General features: G+C 33.0%; 1 protein-coding gene across 3 annotated transcripts in view; it reads left to right on the forward strand.

The window, feature by feature from the left end:
- LOC118197024 (epithelial sodium channel subunit alpha-like) overlaps positions 1-24314 on the forward strand; it is a 215544-nt gene that overhangs the window by 127601 nt on the left and 63629 nt on the right. Inside the window, exons 1-5 of one of the 3 annotated variants that reach the window (XM_085807589.1) lie at positions 831-1355; positions 10744-10855; positions 13048-13232; positions 21936-22048; positions 24009-24169. In XM_085807589.1, the coding sequence (XP_085663715.1) occupies positions 1015-1355; positions 10744-10855; positions 13048-13232; positions 21936-22048; positions 24009-24169 (912 nt within the window). In that variant the 5' untranslated portion in view covers positions 831-1014. Of the gene's footprint in view, positions 1-830; positions 1356-10743; positions 10856-13047; positions 13233-21935; positions 22049-24008; positions 24170-24314 lie in introns of those variants that run through there. The other 2 variants (XM_035368493.2, XM_085807588.1) reach the window with 2 other exon arrangements.

Genomic DNA, 24314 nt, shown 5'->3' on the forward strand with positions numbered 1-24314 from the left:
GAGTTTCCCATGATCAGTTTCCTTTTGAAACGCATTTACAAAAACGCGTTTTATAAAATAGTTGTTTGAATGCTTAAATCTCAAGCAGCTCTCTCATTCTGAGAATAATCGAACCATACGTGAAACTGCTAAAATTCGATTATCATTTTTATTAGTTACAGATACTGCCTACTTCTATGAATATTAATAGAATCATCACAAAAAAATTAATATAAATAAAACCTGAAAATTAAAGCAAGTGTAACAATTGCCGTAGCTATAATAAAAAAAGAATCCTCTTCTTCGCCATCTCCATAACCTTTTACCTACCCAAATGTTAGATAGCTCAGACCACATTTAGAATAATAAAGCTAGCTGAAAGTTTTAACTACCAGCAAAAGTAGATATCTAAATATTAGCCTTATAAACAATACTTTGAACAGTGGAGAGAAACATGCTTCCAAAATCCAGTTTTATATGTGCTTTATTAAGGTGAACAAAATTCAGCATTATTAGCATAGATTTCCACTACCTTTAACTTAATTAAGCACGTGTATTTTCTTGCTGATTCCACTAAAAGTACGAGCTGTTTTTAAGACTAATCCTCGTTTTCAGTAAAGTAAAAGAAGTATGTAGTAAAAGAAGTTAAAACTACCAGTGAATGAATATAGATTTATTATTCACACAAATGTGTATGGCGTGACGAGGAAATTAGTAATTTATGTTTCAATCAGCCATCCCGTCATTAGTTTAAATGAATTGGTCTCATATGCTGTAAAACAAATGTATTATGACCCTTATCTGAAGAGACAAAGAGATGCCATCCGTGAACATACATTATTTTATTAGTTCCACTTTTATCTGTTGTAAATAATATACGAAGAGATGAAAGAAGACCCGCCCTCTTGTGTTGGCATGTTTAAACCTCCATTGAGCTCGTGGGAGACTGTTGCATTTAACGAGTTATATTCTATTCGGTCACTCTCGCTAAGTAGAAAGTTAAGTTCTTAGTTATTCAATTAAAACAAGGGTACTATGTCTGCATCAGAAAGTAATTCGAAAGTGTCATCTTTAGAGATTAGAACACTTCCTACCTGCAATGCTACTCACGAGAAAGAAAATGAAAATTTAAAATTTGTGATACTAAATCTTTTGAAAAAGTCTTCGGTTTATGCCGTATCGCAGTTAGTCACATCAAGTGGAAGTGGTCGCAAATTTCTGTGGTTTCTTGTTCTTATACTAGGATTGCTGGGGTGTTCATATGAAGTATATCGTTTCTTAAATTTGTACTTTCAGTACCCCGTAGTCATCACTCTAGAAGTAAAAAACAATTGGAAACTTGATTTTCCCGCTGTAACAGTCTGTAACTTGAACAGGTAAGGTTCAAACTTTCTTAAAATTATAAATTAGTTCTTTGCAGAAAACGTAACTAAAAAATTCTTTTAGCCAAAGAAGTAAAAGATACTGTTTTCTAGATAACTTTCTTATACTGTAAGTTCTTTCATTTACTCCAACTCAATATTCTTTTCCATGACATCAGTAATAATCTGTAAACAAACCACCCGATAATCAAGGAAGATGTTTCATACATTCAGAAAATTAATAGACATTAAATTATATATCTATAAATTTTGTGTATCTGAATAATTTGTTGCTTTCAGAAAAACTATTAGATACTTTTAAACATGAAAACATACTCGCACTTTTGTTACCCTCGCATTTTAAAACCTGAATCATATATATGCAAACGAGTTACACTCTATTCTACCTATTGTATTCCATTACCTTTTCTTAAAAATAAAATATGGTAGTTAATCTTATTTATTCAATAAATATCTTTTAGTTAGAAAATGTGAGATATTTGCTTATAACGTAGAATGAAAAAATATCTAGAACGAGTTGCATAATGTTAGAGGTCCTAATCAAAACACAAACCTGTTTTTGAAAATATTTTTCATACGTCTTCTAACCGCTTCAGAACTTTTTATCAGTTAAAATTTTATTTCAAAGAAGTCTAAGCGTAAATCATTGCTACTAAATGATCAATATTTGAAATTCTTGTCATTATTTTCATAATGGAACTTGTAAATACATTTAACCTGCAACAAGCATCCAAACGTTAATTCGTGATTATTTGGCTATGTCTTAATTAAGTTATTATCTACAATATGTAATATTTTAAGCGTTGATAAGCATTCATATTTTTGTGGTGTAGAAAAACTGTAGTTGCTATGTCATTGAAACTTTCGGCTGAGTGAAACATATGTGGGATATGTTCTATCCATATGGTTACTGGGGATATCTTGTAATTATGTTTGAGGGCAATTAAAGAGAGGTCTTGTAGTTCCATGATCATGAAAATCTTCAAGATCTCCTCTAGAAATAATATTCTTATCTACCTGTGAAAAGGTTTTAAATGACCCTTTTATATAAATATTTAACTTAACATAAAAGGCAAGACTTTTGCTACAGACAAACTACCTCTCGTGGCGATGTAAAGTAAGCAATAACAGTCAAATAAATTTAAACGTTGACAAAGTAAAGATGACGTAAAGTCCTACATACCTTACCAAAAAATATTGGAAGGTTATCGCTACGTCTGAAGTAGAGTGTCAAAGTCCTGAAAATTACCCTTTTTCTGTAAATCTTTAACTTAACACAAAACGCAAGACTTGTGCTACAGACAAACTACCTCTCGTGACGATATGAATTAAACAATAACAGTCAAATGAATTTAAATGTTGATAAAGTAGTCTATAGCTACACAGTCAAATAACTAAGCTTCTAAGATATAAACCGGCTCAATCAGTTTTACCAGTGCGTAAGTTTAAAGTATCTGCTGCAAGAAAATTTAGACCCGGAATAATCACTTTTAGGTAGAGCTGGTGAAATTCTAACAACGCGGCGCGAGTGACAGTAAGGCTCCCTCTAAGATTCAAAACCCTCAGCTTATGTACTCTGAAAGCTAACATGCATTGTGGTGAGGAATGCAGAAAGAAAAGGTTATAGTACAGATCAAAATCATAACAACTGCTTAATTTAACATAAGAACCTTACAAGTTTATTTAAATTGTAAACAGAAAAATATATACCAAGATAAAATCGCTATTAGCACTTTGGTTCAATAAATCCAAGTTTCTTTAATATCCATCATTTAGGGAAATGCTCACAAATTTAGACATAGTCCCACAATGTGAACTTTGCTGCAGTGTACAGAAAATGACCTTCAACTTGCGTGCCCCCAACTGACGACTACTGATTTCATTAAGCATTTAATTGTAGCTTGTAATCAAAGCAAAAAGCAAGGTTCATTTGATAATCGAATGCTTAAAAATAAGGGATTTTACAAAATACGAGGTAAATTTTCTAGCCTTTTACTGATTTTTTTGTCTGATATGTACTTTAGTGACGAATGTTTACCATCATCCTCGTAATTCCCTATAAAATATTTCTTCTATATAATCTATATTAACAAAAATGATAATTAACTAACATTCAGTTTGAAAAAGTTAATACATTTAATATATTTTATGTATTATATAAAAAAGACTATAAATATCCCACAATATTAATTCATTATAAAAATTAAGAATGAATCAGTTTGATTACGACTAATAATCTGACTAGGTACGCCCCTTATAATTTTACAAATTTAATAAATTATTTTATTACTGAAGCTGCTATGCAAGCAGCTTAACCACAAAACTACGCAATCTGATAAAATAGCAATTTCTTTGTAATGAAACGCATAATAATAAAATTTTGTAAAATGTCTTTAACAAAAATCCTAGCTTCGAGAAGAATTATCTTTGCGTTTCTAGACTCATTGATTTACAGTAATTAAAAGCTACAGTCTCAGTTAAAGTGACCAAGCTATTTCACCTCCCTCTCTGATGCTTCCCAGTTTTTAGATATAAAGCTCAGATCCAATATTTAAAATATATCACAGTACCTTTACCTTTCTGGAAAGCGCGTTTTTATAATTTCTTCACCACTGCGCTTTCTTATATTTGCCTAAATCGTGGGTACGGCTCCTTAATGGCTGAATCCTTGGTTTAAAGATTATCAGCAAACCCTATACCGACAATATTAAGTTGGCCATTTTCGATGTACCTTTTCTTAAAATTTGCTGTAGATACACCTTTGAAATTTTTTGAGTAATTAAAGTATACCTATCTGATTATATTGAAATGAGCTTTTGAAACATTTTGAATTTTAGAGTAATTTACAGAATATTTTGTTAGGCATAGTAAAATTTAGCACTTTTCTCACACAAAATTTTTAAACTTTTTTTCCTTTAAGTTTATCACAAAAAGCTTATTTCAGCAACTATTAGGCAACTTAAGCCATAAAAATTTTAGATACCTGTGAGCAGTAGTTTCTGAGAAAAGGTACATCGAATATAAAAAAACCACGTTTGGAGAACAACGCGTTTTCATGTAAAATTCCTCATTGATTAAAGCATTCGATGACAAATTAAAACTAGAATTTTTACAGTTCTAATTTTCATAGAGATTAAAGAATGGTATTTTTATAAAGATAAAAGTGTAGAGAATTCGAAAATGCAAAAATCCGAAATCACAATGTTTTGAAGATTTTTGGGTTCCAACACCCCTTAAGTTATGGATAGGTTAAGTTAATTGAATAGGGAAAGTACGCCAGAGACATCTGCCCAAAACTGAGAGACGTCGTCGTGGGGAACTTCCTAAGAGAAATTATTAGGAATTTAATTAATAGGAAATTATTAAGAATTTACGCGCTCGTATTCGCGTCTCACATGGGAGGAAACCACGAAAAACATTCATGTATTCAAAAAAAAAAAAAAGCCCCTTTACCTAGTTCCGAGCTCAGATCAAACTGCCAGTATTCTGAGGTCTTAACCACTCGGACATACATGGTGCCTGATTGAGATTAAGACAGATTAACTCTCGTTGTTCTATTCAGTTTAGCATGGTGAATAAATGGACTGCATTAGCGTTTTGCTAGTTTTCTCCATATGTAACATAAATACGCAAAAATTTCACTGAGAAAGACTCTTCACTAAGCCATTCTTTTACTAAAGGACATAGCCCTTATGTGCTCCTCTTGTATTCAAATAAATAGGCAAGGAAATCAGGGGCTCTCAAGAGACTGGTATGACAAAAACCTCATGTCAACACTATTCAACAAATACCTGGAAAAAACAATTTTCCCAGCATATCTAAGAACAGGTTATATAATCCTCTTTGCCAAGAAGGACAAGGATCCAAGACATCCGTCATCATACAGGCCAATAAATCTGCTGCCTGCCATAGGGAAGACACTTGAACGATTAGTGGCAGGAAGGATCAGGCATCAAATTTATAAAAATAATTTTATAGCACCAAATGTATATGGATTTCGACCAAATCGCTGCACAGTCCACTCAACTGATGCAGTAATTAAACAAGTAAATAAAAATAAAGCTAAAAATAAACACAGCGCCAATATCAGATGGACTTAAAATGTACGTTCAACTCCTTACGATACGTAGGGAGTCGAACGTACTGCTCCCACCAGTACGTCCGACTGGTGGCCAGCAGTAATGACAGCTGTAGCCGAAACAAGATGCCTAAGAAATATCTACTGGTTACTAAATTACTATTTCAAAGATAGAAAAAGAATTTTGATACTCAACAATATTAAACTAGAAATAACACAAACAAGAGGATACCCACAAGGATCTTGCCTCAGTGCAGACATGTGGGCAATGATCGATAGCAAAATAGTCAAAAGTACCTTTCCCACCCACACGAAATTAGTTACATTCGCAGACAACACTGCTCTTGTAGTAAGTGGCTATTCAAAAGAAATCCTTTAACAAAATGTGAACGAAACTTTGATATTTAAAAAATAGGGTGCCAGAAACTAAAACTTATTATATCACAAGGAAAAAAATCAAGGCCATAATCATACACAAGCCAAGACAGAAAATAACTTGACTTCCCAAATTCAGCCTAGGTGGAAAAAGAAATTAAAATTACCAAGCAAATAGAATTTCTAGGAATCGTAGTAGACAACAAATTCGACATGATAAACTACTTGGAAGAATTAAAAAAGAAAACAATACAAATAGCAATAAAGTTACGTAGAATACTGAGACAATGTTGGGACTTAAGACCCCAAAGAAGGAAAATTCTTTACAGGACAGTTTCACAAAACAGCGTCAAATATGGAGCAGCGATTTGGGCTTAAAAATTGAATGAACGGAAAAACTAATACTCTTTGCAATCCAGAGAAGCTTTCTTTTTCAGATGACAAAGGAATTTCGCACAACCTCAAATAAAGCTCTATGTATTCTAGTACGAATCCTTCTCTTGCACATACAAGTCACGAAAGAAGCTGCAAAAACAACCATTCTGCATTTAAAATCTCCCTTTACATTAGGTGATATTACAATTAGCCTAATTAATTCCGAAATCCCAAAAATAATATACAAAATACATCCAGCTATTAATACCAACATCAAAGTCAAAACACCCTACAAGTCGATTAGAGGCATACAATAGTGCTTTCAAGCAAAATTAGTAGCCATCTATCAAGCAATTCTTGCTTCAATCAGGATTAACTTAAAATAAATTATTATTAAATCGGACAGCCAAAATCAGCTCTAGAACCGTTAAAAAATCATAACAGTAGAAACACAATAATGTAAGACATCCTCAATACTACAAGCTCCAGCCCAGACATCCTTATCCGATTAGAATGGATCAAAGCCCACTGCGGAATTCTGGGGAACGAGCAAGCAAATTCCCTGGCGAAGCACGCTATCAAAAACAGAAACAGTGAAATAATCAAAGTCCCCTGGACGAAATCTGCACAAAAATATAAATTAGAAAAATCGGAGAAATTGTATGGCAAAAGGAATGGGACAGTGCCAGTCAAGGAAGAAAACTACATAACTAACTTCAACACAGTATACGGTATTTCTTCCCCCTTCTTAGCATGCCTTCGTGGTGTAGTGTTCAGCACACTCGGCGCGTTATCGACAGGTCCATGTTTCGAGTCTCGGCGAGGGCATTGCACATTCTTCATGTCTCCTGCTTCGAAATAACCTGATGTCTGTACAGTATCGCGCGAACTAAAAACGTTGGTGGATGATGATTCTCCACCACCAGGATTTAGCGACTGGGTCCCCTAATCCCCAGTCGCCCTTTAAAAGGAGGAGTATATAAGGTATTTCTCCCACTTTCTTAGCATGCCTTCGTGGTATAATGGTCAGCATAATCGGTGCGTATTCGAGAGTTCCGTGGTTCGAGTCCCTGTGAAGCAATTGTTCATTTTTCACATCTCCAGGTTAAAAAAAACCTAATGTCACTACAATATCGCCCTAATTAAAAAAGGTGGTGGATGATGATTCTCCACCACCAGGATTTGGCGACTGGGTCCCCAAATCCCCAGTCGCCCTTTAAAAGCGGAAGTATATAAGGTATTTCTCCCCCCTTCTTAGCATGCATTCCTGATGTAGTGGTTAGCACGCTCGGCGCGTATGTGAGAGGTCCGTGGTTCGAGTCCCGGCGAGGGCACTGGTCATTTTTCATCTCTCCCGCTTTCAAAAAATACCTAATGTCTCTACAACAGAAGAACTACTTAGCAACTATCAAAATCGTAAAACAACCTTGTATTTAGCGTAGGTATAATGAAACACTCAATCGATTTCGAGGGCAGCTAAAGGTCCCTCCTCATCAGGAGAAAGAAATACCTAGAAAGAAGAAAAAGGAGAAGGAGTCACAGAAACACGTGGTACTTATTAGCACTGCACGTGGTTATAACTAGATTTTTAATCAGAGTTGCACTGGCCGCCTACTTTTACTGAGCCAGGCTATCTGATCGAGCATAAAAATTAGCGAAGTTAAAATAGGGAGTTAAAATAATGAATTATTTGAAGTTCAGATTTTGAGCGTAAAGTGCATTTGCCCCTCGCTCCCTATTTTAACTTCGCAAATTTTTATGCTCGATCAGATAGCCTGGCTCAGTAAAAGTAGGCGGCCAGTGCAACTCTGATTAAAAATCTAGTTATAACCACGTGCAGTGCTAATAAGGACCACGTGTTTCTGTGACTCCTTCTCCTTTATTTTCTTCTTTCTAGGTATTTCTTTCTCCTGATGAGGAGGGACCTTTAGCTGCCCTCGAAATCGATTGAGTGTTTCATTATACCTACGCTAAATACAAGGTTGTTTTACGATTTTGATTGTCACATTAGCGTGTTTCTCTTCTAGTCTACTTAGCAACTCTTTTCTGAACTACTATATGACGGGACACGGCCCCTTTCCAATATACTTTCTCGAAAGAAACATCTGAAATACAGATACTTGCGTATGTGGAGAAAGAGGTGAGCCCGACCATCAATTGCGACCTCACAGAATAAGTCACGTTGCATGTCCAACTACAAACCTCCAGCCTTTTAAAATGTTTTTATTTAAAACAAAAGGACCAAGAGATACCATATGCAAAATAGTGAAGCAACTGCAAAATATTGGTAGAGATCTTTGCCAAATAGAACAGCTGTGCCAAGAAGAGATCCCCATCGAAAGAATGCAAGCAAATGGTTATAACAGAGCACAAACAGTAACTGACAATAAGTGATGTGAACAGTATGTTGCAAAGTGAATAGCAGACTTTTGGGTTGCCGCCTAGCCAGTATAGTGGTTGGTGACACTGATTGCCGTGCTGGTGGGCCGGATTCGAGTCCCGGAGGGTGCATGGATGTTTGTAGACGTATAGTGTCCGTGGGGCGTGGAGGCGCTTCGAGTGCGCGGCGAGCCGGGGTCCTCTCAAGATGTTGGTGTGGGGAGAGGTGTGAGACCCTCGGAGCGCTCACCCCAGGGTGTTATCCCTCAGATTTTGGGTGGAAGCTTAACAGTTAGCTAAGTTCAGCAATACCTGAGTCACCTATGGTACTACGGAGGTGCTGACCTAACTTCTACCTGTACCTGGTATACTCAAACTGCAACAAAAGGTTAACGGCTGCGTAGTGAGAAGGTAGTAGCTGAAATCTTGTAACCAAAAAAAACTGAAATAATTAACGCAGATATTACGGAGTTTTATCCTTTTTGGCATACCAAAATAAAATATTTTTAATTTTACGTACTGTTAGAAATTTAATCTTAAATAAGCTAAAGAATATTCTGCCTTACATTGTAAAAGAAGGTATGGAGCAAGAAAAGTTGACAGCCACTGCCTTAAATAATTCATTTTATTTTCTTCTGCTACATTAATTTTGTTTAGGAGGATTCAAAGACGCAGATCTCTTCCTTATCGTTTGAAAACTAGGTATTACAGGATACATTTATCCGTACCATATTTTTTAAACTGGGTATTTTGATTCACGTACTCTGCCGTTAATTGGTTAAAATGAGATTTAGTACTGAAAGCTTGGGAAATTGCTCCGAAGATTCGCATTGATATTTTATACTCATAGAATGAATTCACAGATGACGGAATTTACTAAATGCAGTTTCTTTCCAGAGGTCCTAGAGATAAGTAAAATAGCTCGAAGCAAATCTTGTGTTGTCGAAGTCTGTAAGGTGGTTAGAAAAGGCCGCTTTTACTCGAATTCTGGAATGCGAATATAACTGTAGATTATAATGAAATAGTGCCACTTAAATAGTCATCGGTTCGGAAATCTTCTCTGGGGTTTTGCAGTAGGACGGAAGGTCGAATACCATCTCCAAATATGTTCTTGATCAAAACTTAAAGGAAGAAATCTGGGCAAAAGTTATATTGTCACATACCCCTTGATCCTGAACCTTCTAGCGCACCGTTGCACATTCTGTATACCCTTTTATAATTATTCCTGGGTCTGTTCATTCAAGAACTCGAGGTAAACAGCAATACAAATTAATAAGATTTGCTTCTACTGGAAGACTACTCTGGAACCTTTGAATATGTAAAGAAGAGTGCTTTCAGTACACCAGCAAAAGCGTTGCGTAACTTCTACTAAATGTTCGTAGTTTATACGTGTTATTATAGCGGCAGAAAATTTATAAATACAAATATGAGTCTGATCAACTGGGATCGAATTTAGGAGCTTTAAAATGTTGATGATATCCAAGATGAATTAAGTGGGATTTAATTTTTAAAATTCCAGACTACATTATTTTTAGGTACTGTTTTATGCTTTTATTATTCACTGATATAGCAGTCAACATAATATATATTCAGCTGTTCTCAACAACGAAGCCTTTAGTCATAACATAAAAAATATGAAAGTTTCAAGTGAGTACCGTTTTCTTTTCCTTCACTTCTTTTAATACTGCATACCTGTTCCTCATCAAAACTTGTGGGTTTAGGTAAACGGCTTTAACTATAATTTACTATTTTGCTAGGCTTAAACTTAACTCTGTAGTCACATGTTAAAATTTGCCCGTTAATCTGTAGTGTAACAGAAGTATTTAAAAGTTGTTCATGTTATTAATTTGCATTTTGCAATTTGCGTTGAGAAATCAGTTCCATTTCGTTCACGAGTTTCATTATACTAATTATACTCAAGATATTATCATGACATAATCTGAATCATACTGCGACAAAGGCAAGCTTTACGTAAGAAATTATTTGCTGGAGATGATGTTTTATTTGCCAAAAGAAAGTTTCAAAAATTTGAATTTTAGAAACGTATTTCCTCTTTAGAGTATATTGAAAATACTTAGAACACATAAATCAGAAGTATTTAAAACTTTATTGATCAATATTTTTCCTTTTATAAGTATGAGCAGAATGCAGGTACTTTATAGCGATTCTTTTTAGGGTACCGAAGTTTTACTACCATTGTCTAATAAACAACAAGACCATAGATGAATGTGAAGAAAGAAACTGCGGCGGTCGTCAGTTCGAAACCTTTCGCCGCGTAGTTGCATCCGTAAGTTGTATTTTTCATTTGTTATTTATCAGACTCATTTATATTTCTCATAGTGGCAGATATGCCAGACTCGTTTCTATTTATGCAGGGAGACTATATTATTAGCGCCCCAATAAAAATTTTAAACAGGTTATACGACCATTAAAACAGAGACATCTCAGCGTAAATCAAGTTCAAGAAATTCAAAGAATACCTTAAATATAAACTGAAAATTTAAAAATATCCTTTTCCCGCTTAATTCATTGTAATTTAAGTAACAAAAAAATAACACTTGTTTCAGATAATAGGTAATAGTTATTAATTTCAAATAAAAACGACAAAGAGAAGATAACATCAGCTTCAGATTCGAAGCAGCCAAAAATAGGTAGGGAAGTTATATCAAGAAGGCGTGGATGAAAATTTTAGTTGCATTGCACTATCAATAAATATTTACTCCGCAAGAAAATAAAGTTTGAAAATATCTTTCTCCAAAATGTTTTTCCGCTTTGGGTAAGACAAGAATTGAATATTAGTGATTAGTTTCAAATAACAGTTAGATAATATCACCTGCTGATTCGAAAGTGACCTGGTTATTTCAACATTAACGACTAGTTTGGTGCTCCAAGCAGAAGTCCGAAAAGTAGGGTTAGTATTTACATAACTTGCCCATTTTTACTAATCGTAGCCCATTTTTAACAGAGATCTTCTTCATGCTCATGAAGATCAGTTAGTATGCGCAGTTTTGACTTAGGGGAAGGTGTTCCACAAAGAAAACATCCTTGATCTTTGGTCCAAATTTCTCTAACTATGGTACATGTACCACTAATAGAACGTTACATTATTTTTGGGGATACAATATTTATGCAAAGGATTTAAATGAATGTAAAATGGCGCGCCTCATGGCGCATGTATGTAAGAGTATTTATATTTTTATTCTTATTTATATAATATAAAATTAAAAACTTGTAAAAATCCCTGACACGAGGTATTATATGCATGACCTATTATTGAAGCAAATACAACTCCCCTCCCCTTTCTTTACTGCGGAAAAATAGGCTTACATTACTGCAAAACAGAATGTTCGACATTCCCGATCTAATGATATAGAGTTAAATAAATGCAGAACTAGTGGTACAGTTTTCAAGTTTATATATGCGTACAAAATGCTTTAATCTGTTTCAAAACATTTGTAGGCTAGTAAGATATTTAGCAAGAAATGTTATTAAAAGATACGTTTAAGCACTTAGAGAAGGCTTTCTAAAGACTTGCTGGGAAATATGAGTTTGACATAACTGCACACTAAAGCATATATTTACATGACAGATAAATTATTTAAAGTATTTTTTACTGTTAATGCTACTGACGAAATTAAACAGAAATTTCTTGCCGCTGTTAATTACGATGAACATTAATTTAAAAAAGACTCTGAATTAACAAATTATGGATGAATTCAATTATCCTCTATAAGCCGATTAGGTAATACCAGGAATAGAAAGTTTCAGACCATGAATGTTACGAAGCATCTTTATTGCAGTATCAGATTTTTTCATTGGTACTCTCCAGATAGATAAGTTCAAAAGAGTAAAAAATAACCGAATTTCTGTTTTTGTTATATATTTTGATGCTATTGAAATATGTATGAAACTGAACTTAAAATTCCGTAAAAATATTAGCAAGAAGGACAAAATCATTTTAAATAATACTTGGTCTCAACCTAGAAAACAGATCGTCGGTTATATCGAAAATTTCTAGAGAGTTAAAATCTAGGTAGGTGCATAAATTGATGGCTAGATTTATTTCTGATATTAGTAATGAGAGAAACAAATAAATATGAATTAAAGGACTGTTAAATATACTGTACGTATTGTTGCAGCAGAGCAGTCAATTTTAGAATTTTATATTAAAAATTACACTTGGTGATACAGGATTCCAAATCTACATTATCTAAGGCTTCGTTTAATAAATATTAGTCGTATTTATTATACGACTAAATAATTAATAATATAAATTCGTATAAAAATAGAATAAAGTCGTATAATATATAAATAAATAAAATTCGCATAATAAATAAATAATTCGTATAATAAAATTCGTGTAATAAATAAATAAATACTTCGTATAATAAACAAAGTCGTATTTCCAGGCTGCATGTACTGATTAATTTACTTTTAAAAAACTCCATTCATTGGAAAATAAAATAAAATACATTTCAGGAACGGAAAAAATATGTTTCATGTTCTAAGAACTTTGAAGGCATGTTCAGTGACGAAAGAATAGAATGGTTGACCTTTCTGAATCGTTACTTGGATGAATCCGAAGAAGCGCGTCGAAAAATGGGTTATAAAGGAAGTTCCTTCATAACATCATGCTCTTTCAATGGTGAATCTTGTTCCATCAGGTACGTTATATTGGTCTTATTTTAATTCATAAATTTCCTCAGAAATAATGTTTAAACTTCAAATAATGCATATATGCACATTACTGTTTTAAAATCATTTTAAAACCATGAGGCTAACCTGAAAGCATAGCAAATAAACTATGAATTCTATTGCATGTATTTTTAATTCATGACAATACATTCCAAAGTATATACTCAAGGAATTTTTTAACTCTCTCTGGCAGAATTATTGTTTTTCCAAGCAAAACCTCAGGCAACTTTGAATCTGCTAACTTGCTAAAATGTCAGGTTAGCAGCCACGTTAAGTTGGCCTGACACGAGCACGATCTGCATTGGTTGCCCAGAGCCGAACACACTGCGCAGAACCGAAAGCATAGAAGTACCGAATTTTAATCTAAAGCACTGAATAGTAGGAACTTCTTTGTTTGCAGTTGCTTCCGCATAAATACTAATGATATGATTTAGGCTTCATGATGTCATTTTCAGCAGCAAGCATGAAATTCAAATTTCCAGCAATGATAGAGTGCGCTTAAAATCTAAAATTGAAATCGATTTATTAATTATTATTCCAGGTTCTGGTTTATGGCCCTTGAATATGTGGTGACACCTTATATAATTAAAATCCCCTTTTAACACTTGCACTTATTATATATGTGTGTGTGTGTGTGTAATGTCCTGTTAGCCTGGCATCTGATGCGGGCCAACCGAACGCTCAGCGGGTACAGTAGTGCGGCGGAGCAATACCTCTAAAAGTCACTGACGAAGTTCTGGTGCTCCGTCCACTTTTTCCTGTCCTTGTGTGTGTATGTGATGATTTAGATGTTGATGCCAAGCAAGAACAGATGATTCATACGATGCAGTCGGGTAGCTTGAACAATTTTAACTGTACGCATCAAATTTTTATTCAGCCACAAAATAACATGCGCAAAATGCGTGTCTTTTCTTGAATGGTTACATTCGTATTTTCATTCTTTCGGGAATATTTAAAGACAAAAGAAGCAGCAATGGACAACATGCTTGCAAGCCAGAAATGTCATGGTACTTTTATGTCATGGTATTTTGTAAAGTACAAAATACTTTTCTAATGAAGGTTTGGTCAAGAATATTTCAGTCTAATGGTTTGTCACTTTCATATGACTGGTAAATAAAGTCTCCGTTCACAAAATATAAAATTGTTATTGGCTGAAGTATTATGTAAATTCCAGTATTATTAGTGTTGTGCAAGAATTATTGAGAAGGGTTTATTTTTAAATCATGTTATTTATTATAAGGAGTTACTATTTTTTAGGATGGTGAAGGAAAATAACCAAATGAAAAAGAAGAATTAAGGGGCTATTGTAAATTAATTTTTTGTCTTGTCTATGTTTTTATCTTTCATACCCCCTCTTCAAACAAAGAAAGTCTTAGCCACATAAAAGCTTTTTTTAAAGGAAAAAGGGATAAGAAATAAAGAGACAGATTACTGTATAAAATATATTTTAAAATATTCAGTATACTTTTTTAAATATTAAAAATGTAGATGAGAAAGATTTCATCATGAACACACAGCCTTTGAAGCTTCACTACTCCTCCTCATTTTGCCATTAGTTCTCTAATATACTAATGGGAAATACAGTTATGGCATATTTCAAGTCGTACTAAACCATTAAATTACACAATGTATAGACAAAATGATAACCTAATTTAAATGCTTTCAGGCTCTTCAAATGTTTTCTAGAAGTGTCTTGAAAACTGTCCTATATTTTTGGAGAGTGTCTTTAAATTTTCGAAGTTATATGATACAAGTTTTATATTCTTGGCTTGAATACTTCTATCTTACTTTAATCTTCTACTAATTCTGTCATGAAAGTGTTACATTCAATACAAAACCTAAAACTCGTTTGTTTCATAAAATCATCAAATATATTAAAATAGTTAATTACTAACACTATTATAAAAAGATTCACATTTCTCTATTGTAAAACAATGTGAAATTTTCTTGATGTTGGACGTACATAGGAAAATAATACATACAATACACGGTACAATATTTAAATAACTTTGAGATAAAATAGGCAGGTCTTTTACAAATGGATCCGCCTAACTATTTGCTGATAGCTGTGGAATGATTAAATACAATATTTGTTTTTCTTTATAATAAGGTAACTGGCTTTTAGCATTGTAGGATTTGTGGGGATTTATTTAATTTACTTAACAGTTATTTTATGTTGAAGCAGCTTTTCTATCGCTCTTACTTTCAACTCACACTTTCTTGCCAGAATGCAAATGAACTAGCGCGCTTATATTCAAATGAAGTAGAATGGAGTTAGTATTTAAGGGAAGATTTTTGAAAGGTGAAATCAGAGCGTCTTCTGCTTACCTGAAAACCACGCTGCTATCTTTGATTATCTAGCGATTAGATTTCTGTGGTGTTGAGCCATTCTTGACATTAGGCTTGTTTATTACACTGAATGTTCGACTTATACTGTTGGCGGCTTAAACTATTATAAGTTTTTTTTTTCCTAAAAAGTATATTTACATTACTATAGATCATTTTACTTGCCATAAATGGACATTTCCTTCTAAATGTAAATAATTTCTTCTAATGTAAGTAATTTCTTCTTTTAAAACACATTTTTCAGATTTAGATTTTAAAGAAATTTTAAGTAATAGAAATGCAGCATTTACTTCTTCAAAATTTAAACTTTTTTTTAAAAATCATAATGTTACGCTATCACTACTGCTAATAGACCACAAAAAAACTAATATAACTACATTAAAATTAAATTCAATTCTTATCAAGGTAATATTGCACATGCAAATTTACTACCTCAGATTAGAGAACTATATAACAATACGCTTCGTTCTGCAACAAAATTTCCACCATCTTACTTAATGTACGGGAAATTACCATATAAGCCATTAAACTGAATTTCAAAATTTATGTCCACCAATAGAAGAAGCTATAAAGATTGCTCGAAAAAATTTTAATGATTATTCTAATGTAATGTTTTTTAAAGGATAATATTCACATTTTAAAGCAAGAAAATATTTAAAATCTGGGGATTTAACTATACATGAGGAATTCCAATACACTTGAAAACTTTCAAGTCTTTTACAGGGTCTTATAAAATTTGAAAACAGTAGTCTGAAATTACTTTTGAAATTGAAAAAACAAATTCCCTCACTAAAAATAAAATATAAAATTAGACATTCTACTAGACTCAGAACTTTAAGTTCAACAAAGGAATTTAAATTTATAATTAAATGCATATTACTACTAAAATAAATAGAAAACATTTCCAACTACTCGTCAAAATGACGCTTTTTTAATATTTATTACTTGAATTACTTGAATGTTATTTTTTAACCCGATACAGACTAAATCTGATAAAGGAAAATCATTGTCAAATTTCATTCTCTTTTAATTCTGTTCCGTTTTCTTTCTTCCCAGAAATTTTTCATCCAAAATTTATTATCTATATCCCCCAAAACCCGACATGAGAAGAGGTTAGATTGGGTTATTTTATTATGGCAAAACATACGAGGATTATCTGCGTAATGGGAAGAATGCCTTCGTGGCTCGTATTCTTTTTACACAAGGAGAAAACAACGAAAACCAATCAGCCCAAGGATCAAGGATCAAGGAAGTGCAATTTACGGAGTTCATAGGCAATTACGCCTTTACCTCCACATCTTCAAAGGAAATTAAATCATCCGAAAGAGGGGATTGTCAAATAGGGTAAAATTTTGATAAGCCGAATGACTTGGAGTAGGTGCCTTCACACTGAGTCAAAAAAAGGCAAAAAACTCAGAAGGTCTTAATATTGCGCCGAAAAAGGGCCAGAATAATTTAGATAGGGGCAGCCATACAAATTTTGACTAGAAAAATAAAAGATGAAGTTTCCTTGAACCTTGATAATCATTTTCTTTGCATACGTCAGATGAAGAATACGCAGGGGAATTCCGATGCGCGTTCTTCGATGTGGGAGGGAGGGGAGAACCTGTTTACAGGTCGAAAAAGTAGTTCTACCAGTGATCAGCTGGGAGGGAGAAGTTGCATTTTTGACCGCTATTCAATGCGGTTTTTAAAGGCCAAAAAGGACGCTGTTAAGCGCCTAAGAAAGTTCCTTTTTAAAGGAAGAGAGAAGCTATAGTTTAAAAATCTTTTTCAGTTTTATTTCATTTGATAGGTTAAAGTATTTTAAATCAGTCCTATTTGACTGTGATGTTTCTTATTAAAGAAACGTTAAAGGAGGTTTCTCGAGTTAATGCCGTGTGCATTAAAGAACTTTAGAGGCGGGGGGGGGGGTTAAGGAACAAGAGGTAGTTATTCACGTGGCTATCAGTGTCCAATCAGCCCAGCCCGTTCGCCTCTGCTCGAACCCATGTCATACCCTCATTATTCAGCAGTCTTATCCGCTCGGCCGCTGTTCAGGCTGGAGAGGGGAGCAGAAAATGTTTTGGCCAATGTTTATACTCTGGCCAGAATGCAGACGTTTAAACGGCTGTAAATACTTGCGTACTCCGACCTGATGATTCCAGCTATATGAATACTTAGATCCTACGATATATTAGATAAAAGATATCCTTACTCCTTGCATCTAATGATATGCAAAAAAAAAAATATGTGCAAGATAAAACACTAATTTTAATTTGCAATAGCACCTTAACTATTCTTTTTAATCCTGATCTTTCTCCTTCCCATCTTAAAACTAGCACCTTCTTATGACAAATCGCTCTAAACTGCTTCATTTAAAAAAATAATTCTTGTCACTTGATTCTTTCATAGCGTTAATAACGCAGAAACTTACCTAATGCTTCATCCAATTACAATATTAAAGTCAGCAAGCTGAAACCTAATCTTGGCCAACAAGAAAAAGCAGAAACTGCACATTCCCTCTCTACATCTCTGACTTATCAGTTTACTCTCATCGCTTTTCTTGCTTACTTAAAAACTGCGAAAATTCATTCATGAACGAGGTAGCTTAGAGCTAATTTATCTGCATTTATTTTAAAAGTGTGAGGTGTACAATAACAGAACTGTTCAACAGACTATCACTGCAAGAATCTTCGTTTTGAAATTCCAAATTGTTATATAGATATATATGTTACTTACAAACGAAAATTTGACTTCGTCTGGCATTTCAATTCGACATTTCAGAGAAACACTAACATTCATAGTAATATACATTTTATCATTTAATTGTGAGAAATTATCTGCATGCCTGATGAAATGTCCCTATGACCCAGTCGAATAGTATTTAGCATCCGTAACGATCATAATCAACTCCAACTGTACGTGCATTGGAATGTCATTCGCTTATCGTAATAGTTGAAATTATCTTATCCGTCATCTAGCTACTCATTGAGCTCCAGAAGAGGATCAGGTGGTTACAACAACTGCAGTCAATTAAACCATTATAATCATACTAAGCTTTATATGAGAAATGTAGGTGCTGATACAAAACATATTGTAAGAGAAACAAAATGTGAAACAAACACAGTAATACTGAACAAACGACTTCGCAACCGTTGTCATTAATAAACACTTCACAAAAATTCTAGTATGATAAAATATCGTTTTATGATTTTACAGCTTTATTATTCAGTTTTATTTTACTGATATATATGTTTAAAATATTCGGTTTATCTAGAGGTATTAAAAAAATTAGAAGAATATAAAAGAGTTAAAATAATAAAATTTCAAATTATCCGGAGAGAACATTTTCTTTTCAGTAATTGTTATAATTTGAATAACAGTGGTATTAATTGCATTAAACTTTCAGTGATAAAATTTCGACGAAAACTGTAATTAAAATATTAAACTGGCTTATTAAAACAGTATGACAGATTAAGCACTAACATTAGAAAATTTGAAGCATAAGTATTTAACGCACATTCTTAATTACGATGAAATAAGTTCTAGCACTAGATTTTAATATTTTCTTATACCTACAAAACATTTGTACAGACTGTAACATCTTAATTATAAAACATTTATAAAGACTGTACATTGGTCACCGCTCATTTCTTGTCAATTGATACTGAAGTCGTTTGCAACCAACATCCCTGGGCTTTCTAAAACTTGGGCACTCATAAAAGTTTGCAAGTAATATCGAATAATTAAAAAAAAGATATATTTTTGTTTTATATAATTAGTTTTAGCATGCCTGAAAATAAAAGCATTGGCATTTTTGTGAAGTTGAATGAAGAATTATGTAATCATTATTTTTTAATTAAATAGCATTCTTTATTTTTCTTTGCCCATTATACAGTGGAACATTTTGTCAATGCTCTAGCACATACACGTACTTTCTTTCAACGCAACCCAGAAATCTTTTTTCTTTGACGAAATCTTTTCTTTTTGAAAATTTTCTTTCTTTGACGCAACCCAGAAATTTCATAAAACTGCTTTCAGCGCATTTTGTTTCACACTGTGTAATGTTAATATAAATATTAAAAATATATTTAAAAGGTGTAATATCTGCTACTGCTGTGCAAAATGGAGAGATTTGTCACACTGGTTCGAAGTGCAGTCTCAAACCATTAAAATTTATTTCACGTTTGAAACCTTTTGACAAAGGTTTCCAGTATAGCGTTAAATAATGAAATTTGCCTTACATATAGGCGCATTACTTTACTTCTTGGTTAAGTATAAATTACCCTCATCCTTTTGTTAGTCAAATACTTTTACATAATATTATTAAACAATTTCCTCATTACTAGGTTCTTTAAATGTTAATGTTATGCTACCAGTGCTTTAACGTTAAAAGTTTATCATACTAAATGTTAACCAGTATTTTAGCTATATTTCGAATATCTACATTTTCTAGAGACAAATTTTTTTAATCTCAGAACGAGTGGAATTTTTTTTTTCTTTTTAAACACTACGTTGTAACTGCAATGATCCTTTGCTTTTGGTTGTGTTGCATGTTCGGCAATAAAAATATAATTTGTAGAAATTATAAATTTCTTTACCTTCATGATCATCCAAAGTTTCATGAAGGCTAATTATATATGGCACTGGTCTTAAATTCAAATTGCATACCGGCCGAATGCATGATCTGAAAACAGCTGACGGAAAACGAATTTTTATAAGGAAAGGAAAGTTTCTTAACAAAATAAAAAATATTTAAAATGAATTTTAAATTTTGCTCACTTAATATTTATGAAAACAAAGGTAAAAGATAATAATAATGACCCAATGGATAAAAATTCAAATTATTATTTAATACTATTTATAACTGAAACAAAAAATAAACAAATTATAAAAACCTTTTAAGCTGTAAGACAAAATTTACCAAGTGGGGTAAAACTTGAGAATAAATAACAATGTAGCCTTTTTCTTTTATATATTAAATTTTCCTTCAACGCAAACACAAAAATACATATGCATGTATGTAAATGATTATAAATTTATTTATTTTTTAGAACATCTTGACACTTAATGGCTTTTCGCTTCTGATAAAGTATGTAGCATTGAAGAGAAATTATCTTCATCACGAATTGAAGATGCTCTTCGGTCTATCGGACTTTTTTTATTAGTTTTCAGCTGTGAGAAAAAAAGTTGTTTACGTGTAAATGTATTTCCAAGCAAAGCGATTATTCTTAGCAGGAAGTTTTATAACTGATCTTATATATTTTTTGACAAGTACGAATAAAAGCTAATAAAATCTTTTTTTTTTTTTTTTTTTTTTTTTTTCTTTAATCCAACGGCGAGCAGTTGTCTATTCAGCGTTGGCCACGCCTAAGGCCAGATGTGGTGGCTATTTTAATGTGGAAGCAACTATTTGGCGTCCACCGTTGCCTTCTATGAAGGAACGTATAGTTACAATCATACCTTCTCCGGGATTCGATTCCCCATGTGTAACGTGTATACGAACCAGTTCCCCTTAGAAATTCCTCCATGAAGGCATCCCTTCTTTTAGGCAGATAGCCCTTGATGCTTTCCCGTAATCACATAAACCAAAACCAAATCTCCGGGATTCGAACCCGGGTCTTTCGGTACCGCAGTAATTCGGTACAGTCTGGCGGCTAATTAACAAAATCTGCATCTTCAGATCTTTGAATAAGATTTATATCACAGTGTAAAGTAATTAACTCCATTTACAGATTTTCTGGTATTGATTCATGCTTGTTTTAACGGAAATGAAAATAATGAAAAATTAGGACTTCAAATAATTAAAATCTTGTAATCTTTGCAACATTGTATTTGCAACAAATAAATAATTTAACTGTCTTCACGTGCCGCATAAAATTGCTTCAAGGCCGCATTCTGCCCGCCGGCTGCTTGGTTGAGACTACTGATATATGGCACTCAGTGGCATCTTCCAAGTTCAACGACATTTACCTTCGCTGCAAAGAACTGTATCAATGATCAGCGCATGAACTACTGAAACTCTTGAGCTGTATTTAAAAAACCGCATTGCATTTCTTTCAGTCTTGAGAATAATCTATAATATACTTTTTAAACTGTTTTAGCATACTACAATAATATTCGTAATATTATATAAATCCAGTTTCTGTGAGAATTTTAGTGCAAGCATGAGAGCTAGTATCGACTAGTAAATAACGAATCTACGTATACAAAATTCAAGAATCACCTTAGAATTTCATTGCTGTTTGTTATATTATCATTGTGCTAAATTTCTTTTTGTTGTTCTAATTAAAATTACATTTCGAAGTCTAGTTCATTCTAAGCTCAAAAAAGTTTTATTTTAGAAATTTCTCTGAATATCTGAGCATCGAATTTGGGAACTGTTTTACTTTCAATGGAAGATACAATGGTGAAGAAGAAACACCCTTGGAAACACCATACATTGGACCAAACAGCGGTAGGTTAATATTATGTAGTGTGAGAAACTTAAAACCCGCCTCATTCACGAACCAGCACAGTAAAAAACGTAATTGCTGCTAAATTTAAATTACTCATCCTGAATAATTATCAGAAATAAAATGATTTGGTAAACTAAATATTGTCTGCAAATAAATAAGTTCTTTCATACAGCAGTCATTATCATATTTTGTGTTCAAAACGTTTCGTCACAGATGAGTGATTTTTCAGATTTTGTTGGCTTAAATACTTCAAAATTATGTTTTGAAGAGCGAGACCTTACCTTTTTCCGGAAAGTTAATGTTAGGAAATGCGGTGAAAAAATATCACTGTTGCGTACGTTTCTTGTAAAAACTGAAAAGAAAATTAGTATTGCATTCAATAGCATTAATATTGCAAAAGATATTATTTTAGATGTTTAGCTTTGCGTTGACATAATATTTAAAAACTTTTGGATTTTGATTTTGACTTGCAGAATTCCTCGAAGTTGCATGTAATTCAAAGAGACACGTAATTTGAAGACCATTTTTATGGGATCAGCATAAAGTCTTTAGTTTAACTTCTTTCTGCACCGTTCAAAATCTTGGATCCTCAGATAAATATATTCCTCTGCTTAGAGCAGATGAAATTACAGTGCAAGGATTAGACCCCAAACAACCAGTCATGCACGGTCTAGTGATGAACATTATCTGATGTCATGTTGGTAATAGTGTTATCTGTGAAAGTAGCCAAGCCCCACTGAAAGGCAGTGTAAGCTGTTATAACACTTTGACTGATGGCTTGAAAGGCGTCAGCGTTCAAATGGTATATGACTTGAAGCAATTTTTGAGGGAGACAGGGTATAAGAGACAATCAGCCTCATTCATTTACTAATATTAAAGTATGATTGAAAAAAGGTACACTAGATTGTTTTATCATGCATTCATTAACTACCGTTACTCTCTTAGAACCATTTCCATGATGTAGAAGCCAGAAACTTAATGTAAAATTGTGTATAATGTTTTAGCAGCACATTATTTTATGTTATTATTCCTGATGCTGGACATTATCAAAACTGGTCTGTTAAATAATAATTGAATCTCTTAAATAATAAATAATCTGATTGGTTAAATAATAGGCTGGTTATACAACAATCTATGCTTGCCGTAGACTACACGAATTTTACATATTTCATAGCTCAGCAAAATTTTATCCCTAAAACATCCAGGTCCTCTTCCCAAAACATGAAATGAAATTTTAAACGTGACTTTATTAAATAATTAAATAAAATCGGAGGCAATTCCTCAATATCTGAAACTATAAGGCAAGTTTTATAACGAATAAAAATTTCATTTGCACGATATATAAAATAGTCAATAAATGGAACATATACTCATATTCCATCATTATTATTCACAATTTAATAGAAGTATCTCAAATACACTGAAGAAGAATGGTCAATATACAGAAAGGAACTGTCAAAACATTATAAACAGGACGCTGAATTTGTAACTCTCTGACGTTAAGACCCACAATATTTGTTGAAATACGCAAAGTTCTAAGTTATGAAAAGAAATGTTCCTTTTCTTCTTTATTCTTGAACTACTCAAGAATTCAGATAAGTATTAATATATAGAAAAAGACAAAGAAACCATACTAACAAAAGGAATTTTTCCAGTTATTTTTTATGATTAAAAAGTCTTACGCTCGTTGCACGCTTTATTGATTAAAGTAACAAATAATAGCCAATATCCAATTAAATATTATGTTAGAAATTTCATTAGACGTGAATGGGAGATAAAAAAATAAATATAAAGGAAATATCAACCGTAATTCACGCATAGCTGAGAAAGCTATTATGTTGTAAGGGGTCACTTTTTATATAAGAATACTTTTATATACAGAATCATATGTATAATAACTTACTTATACGTTACATCTTTTCCGTCACGATCATTAATTATCAGTTACTTCATTTATAGGTTTGGAACTGACTTTAAACTTGGACGTTGCTAGCTACGTTCCGATTACTACAAGTGCTGGAGCACGAGTGGTACTTCACGAATCCGATATTTTACCGAACCCTGAAGACTATGGTTTTAACATCAGCCCGGGATATGAAACATCCGTAGCCATCCGACAAGTAAGGCATCCGACATTCTTTGGATGGAAATCATTATTTTAAACTGTAAATTTTAGGGCAGATTGATTTTGTTCGCTGAAAGAAAGACTATGTGGTTATATTTTTGCAAGTGGAAGCTAAAATGTAATAAAAGCAAAACCTTAGA

Source organism: Stegodyphus dumicola, chromosome X1 (assembly GCF_044657685.1).
Source record: "Stegodyphus dumicola isolate Sdum_Otavi_A_Nest chromosome X1, ASM4465768v1".
NCBI lineage: Eukaryota > Metazoa > Arthropoda > Arachnida > Araneae > Eresidae > Stegodyphus > Stegodyphus dumicola.